The sequence below is a fragment of the Primulina eburnea genome, chromosome 14 (genome assembly GCF_022965805.1).
Source record: "Primulina eburnea isolate SZY01 chromosome 14, ASM2296580v1, whole genome shotgun sequence".
NCBI classification, from domain to species: Eukaryota; Viridiplantae; Streptophyta; class Magnoliopsida; order Lamiales; family Gesneriaceae; genus Primulina; species Primulina eburnea.
Window position 1 is genome coordinate 28580661 of NC_133114.1, and position 3915 is coordinate 28584575.

Here is a 3915-nt window from a genome sequence, read left to right on the forward strand (position 1 = left end):
TAAATAAATAGTTTCTCAGTCATTCAGTAATTAAATTGCAATTAAGTTACAAAAAATGGAAGGAATGGTCCCATTTAACACCCACATGGGCCTGTTCCCTCTGGTTGCCTAGTTGGGGGACTAAAATATTCGAAAAATAGTAAGTTCCAATATTTAAAAATAGTAAAGAGATACGAAGAATCTGTAAAATAAATAAATATTAATATTAATGCAGATAAAAAAGAAGACAGACAGAAGAATGACAACCAGGGTAGGTTTATTAATCAAACATTTAGGACAGTAATTAAATATAACTTAATCTTAGGATAATAAATAATAGCTTGTAATACAATGTATATCTAATTAAGGATCATTGATCAGCACGAACCATGCATGACAAAATATAATTAATGAATAAATAATCAAGGAATCTGCTACTAAATAATTAGAGTAATTATTTATAAAATAATAACAAGCCAAACAGCATACAATAAGGGCAGTATATTATTGTGCAAAACAAATATTTAGACCACCTCTGTTATGTCTTTACGACAATAAAATACAGATACGTCACGAAATTCAAAGAACAAATTAAAAATGAAAACCGAATTAATAATCTTACTAGCAGCAGCACATAGAAAACAACTTCATCAAACCATTTTCACAAGTGGAACGTCATTCGTTAACACCTGTTCTTGGTTTTCTCCATGGCTCTTGGTGCTGAAATTGATGCAAACAAATTTATTTTATTTTTTTAAAAAAAAAACGAAACTATCAAAAAAATAGTTAGGTAAAAGATAATATTCATGTGGAGTAAACTTTGTACAATTATTACGCTAAAAATATAAAATTTGTTGGGAGGAAAAACCAACATCATTAAAAAATACGAATTTAGATTATTGATAAAAGAATTTAATTAAAAAAAGAAGAGGCATGCATATAATATATACCGAGGCCAATTGCTTCTGATCCTTTCATGATACGGAGGCGCTTGCATGAATCGACAAACATCCTGCACGTAATTAATACAAATCACAAAATTAAACATTAATTATTAATAGTTTCTAATTAGCCACTGAGTTAATGCCAATAAAAAATTATTATAAACTTTAGCTAGCGTAATTACGTCTATACTATTAATTACTTCTAGTTATTTGATGGATGGTGTATGAAAGGAGAATATTGAGAATAAAAAATGTCTATATTTATATATAATTTTCTAAAAATATAAATTTATTTTAGCTTTCAAAATCATCACCCGTCCACATATTAGTTCGGTCCTTGACATGCAAAACATGTGAAATAAAAATTTATAGTTGATAATTAATCGAGGGTAATTAATATATATATAAAAAATAAAGCGAGTAATTAATATGATAAATACTTACGGCCATGGTACATCCCCCACGACCATCCAATCGCCATCCTTATCTTCATAGGTGGGAACATATTCAGAACTGTTCAGCAAATCCATCAATTTCCTCTCATTCATAAAATCTATCATTCCTTGGGTCCCATTGTTTCCTGTATAATTACATACATAACCACACAATACATTAATTATCGACTCCAGATTATTTGATTAATATCAGCGTAATAAAGACAATGCTTATAATTAGTTAATAATCTGATAAAAATTTTGGGAACAAATAGTCCTTGTAAATTTTCGGTATATCGAGATTACCGTACTGAAAAATATCGAATTTTGAAAAATAACGAGATTTTCGATATGATATCGATATTTTTTTGTACGATAACGATATGAAATTTGACTCTTTTTTTCGTATATGTCGAAATAATCTATATGAATTGATCAAAAATATATGCTTTTTTTAAATGATAAAGTTAAAAATTTTAAAAAATAAAAAATAATTTTTTGGCATAAAAAAGTATATAACAATACTGTATCGAAATCTTGATATGCCATAATATTTCGGTACATGCCGAAATTTTTAGTACGATATCAGTATAAATATTTGTAATAATATAATTTTCGATACGCTATATGTTTTTTGGTATTTTATGGTACGTACCACTCCAACTTGTATTTGTAGATTAAAAAAAGTTACATTTCATCTGGCATGAACAAATCTATAAATTTTCATTAACCAGAACTTTTTGACTTTAGAAAATAAGCCATACTCAAAAAATTCAAATATAATTTTACAAACTGATCAAATTTTACGAACTGTGAAACTTCATAGACAGGCCAAATCCAAAATAATTTACTGCATGTATGTGGTTAATCTAAAGTACGTACGTCTTGGTATGACGACAGGATCAATTGTAAATATTGATTATTGCAGCTAAATCTTTCAACTGCGTACTAAACTTATAAATTACCTCGAGGATTTACGTTTTGCTTTTCATTTAAGTATATTTTCAGGTATTGCATGTGAATTTTTTTCTATTATTTTAGAAAATCATTCTGGTCATGAAATTTCATGCAACATAGATAATAATTGCGCTGGCACATATATATATATATACACAACTTACCCATGGTGAAAGAGCTAAACATTTTGGCCAAGGCATCAGAGAGTTGTTGATAGCTGCTGTACATTTTCAAGTCCACTTTGCGGAGATATGGCGCGCCATCCATCGACACCTTGACGAAGGTGGCGCCGCCGCTGGCTCCGCTCTTCTCACCTGATTCTTCATTGTTGCTCTTCTGATGTGCCATTATGTTCTTGCGGAAAGACCGGACTGGTGGCCATCCCACCACTTGTGCCCTAACAGTTTTTTTTTTAAAAAAAATAATTTAAAGATTCATTAAAAGTAATATATAGTGCTTTGGATTGCATGGGTTTTGAAGATCAAATGAAACCAAGAACTTTAAGTTTAGTCGTAGGGGTGTACAATTAATCTTCAAAATTTTAATAAAAAAATGAATAAATAGTAAAAGAAGTTAGAGAATTATTCTAGCTAGAGAATATCATTCCTATTATCCATGCAAAAATTAGTTCAAATTCAGAAGACAGTACAAAAAATAATTTGTCGTAGAAAAGATCAGGATGTTACCTACTCGAATTAATACTTTCGATTCGATTTATATCTATCATTAATCCAAAGGAAATTAAGTAACTTTACGTTGTGTGTGCACGTCCAACTCACATGCTTGCACGTGTAATTTTCCATAAAATGTGAAGCAAAAGGCATGCTGATTAAAGATTACATATCTTAACAATAATTCAATTGAAAAAATTTAAATTATGTGTTTATGAGAAAAGAGAAAAGGAAAAAATTTGGCACACAAAATACGTTAAGTTTTCGTATAATTTTCAGAGGTAAATAAAAACTAACTTAGCTGGTGGCTTGACCGGATCTTTGGGAGAAGCCGCGGCCTTCTCCGTTGCAGAACTTTTCACGGCGTCCTCCAGATCTGAAGCAGCTGATTCATTAGACTGAAGTTTGAGTTTCAGATCAACAGTTTCGGAAAACCCTCTCTTCCCAGTAAACTTGATGAGATCAGCTTCACCTCCGCCTGCGCCTCCGCCTGGAAGTCCTAGACATAGCTCAGTTTCCTTGAGATTCAGGCCATGCTCCTGACTGAGCAAAGCCGACGGCTGTTTCCGGCCAACTTGCATCAAAACTTGCGTCTTTTTCTTCGCCGAGGGCAACCTGTTTCCTTCTCTTTCTTTATTTCTTGTTATGATTTTGAGGTGAAGTGTGAGTTTTATGAGTGTTTTTTTCTGTATGAAAATAATATTAATGTTAATATATGAGAGGAAGCAATGTGTACAGCTTTCATGTGCAAATATACCAATGCTTCCAATGAATTTCTGTCTAATTGCGTGATGACACGTGGAATTTGCATAATACATATAATATTATTTCTCTGGGATCATGAGCATGTTACTAAAATAATGGCCCAAAATAAAGAAACCTTTGCTTTTACGGGTTACTTTTTTGGATGCAAAAGTTGCTTCAAAATGA

At 31.2% G+C, this 3915-nt stretch overlaps 1 protein-coding gene across 1 annotated transcript; it reads right to left on the bottom strand.

The window, feature by feature from the left end:
* Positions 1 to 414: 414 nt before the first annotated feature.
* On the bottom strand, positions 415 to 3689 carry LOC140812147 (auxin-responsive protein IAA14-like). The gene is made up of 5 exons (XM_073170361.1): positions 3283 to 3689; positions 2479 to 2711; positions 1368 to 1503; positions 930 to 991; positions 415 to 699 (listed from the first exon to the last, which is right to left on the bottom strand). Exons 1-5 carry the CDS (start codon positions 3564 to 3566, stop codon positions 662 to 664), a joined length of 753 nt encoding a protein of 250 aa, XP_073026462.1. The 5' UTR covers positions 3567 to 3689; the 3' UTR covers positions 415 to 661.
* Positions 3690 to 3915: the final 226 nt, after the last annotated feature.

Bases quoted from the DNA above. Each gene is read 5' to 3' on its own strand.
- LOC140812147 (XM_073170361.1), bottom strand. From the start codon at position 3,566: ATGCAAGTTGGCCGGAAACAGCCGTCGGCTTTGCTCAGTCAGGAGCAT. The intron at 1,504-2,478 runs GTAAGTTGTGTA...GTAATTATACAG, and splicing joins GTTTAGCTCTTTCACCATGG to GAAACAATGGGACCCAAGGA. The intron at 700-929 runs GTATATATTATA...CATCAATTTCAG, and splicing joins ATCAGAAGCAATTGGCCTCG to CACCAAGAGCCATGGAGAAA.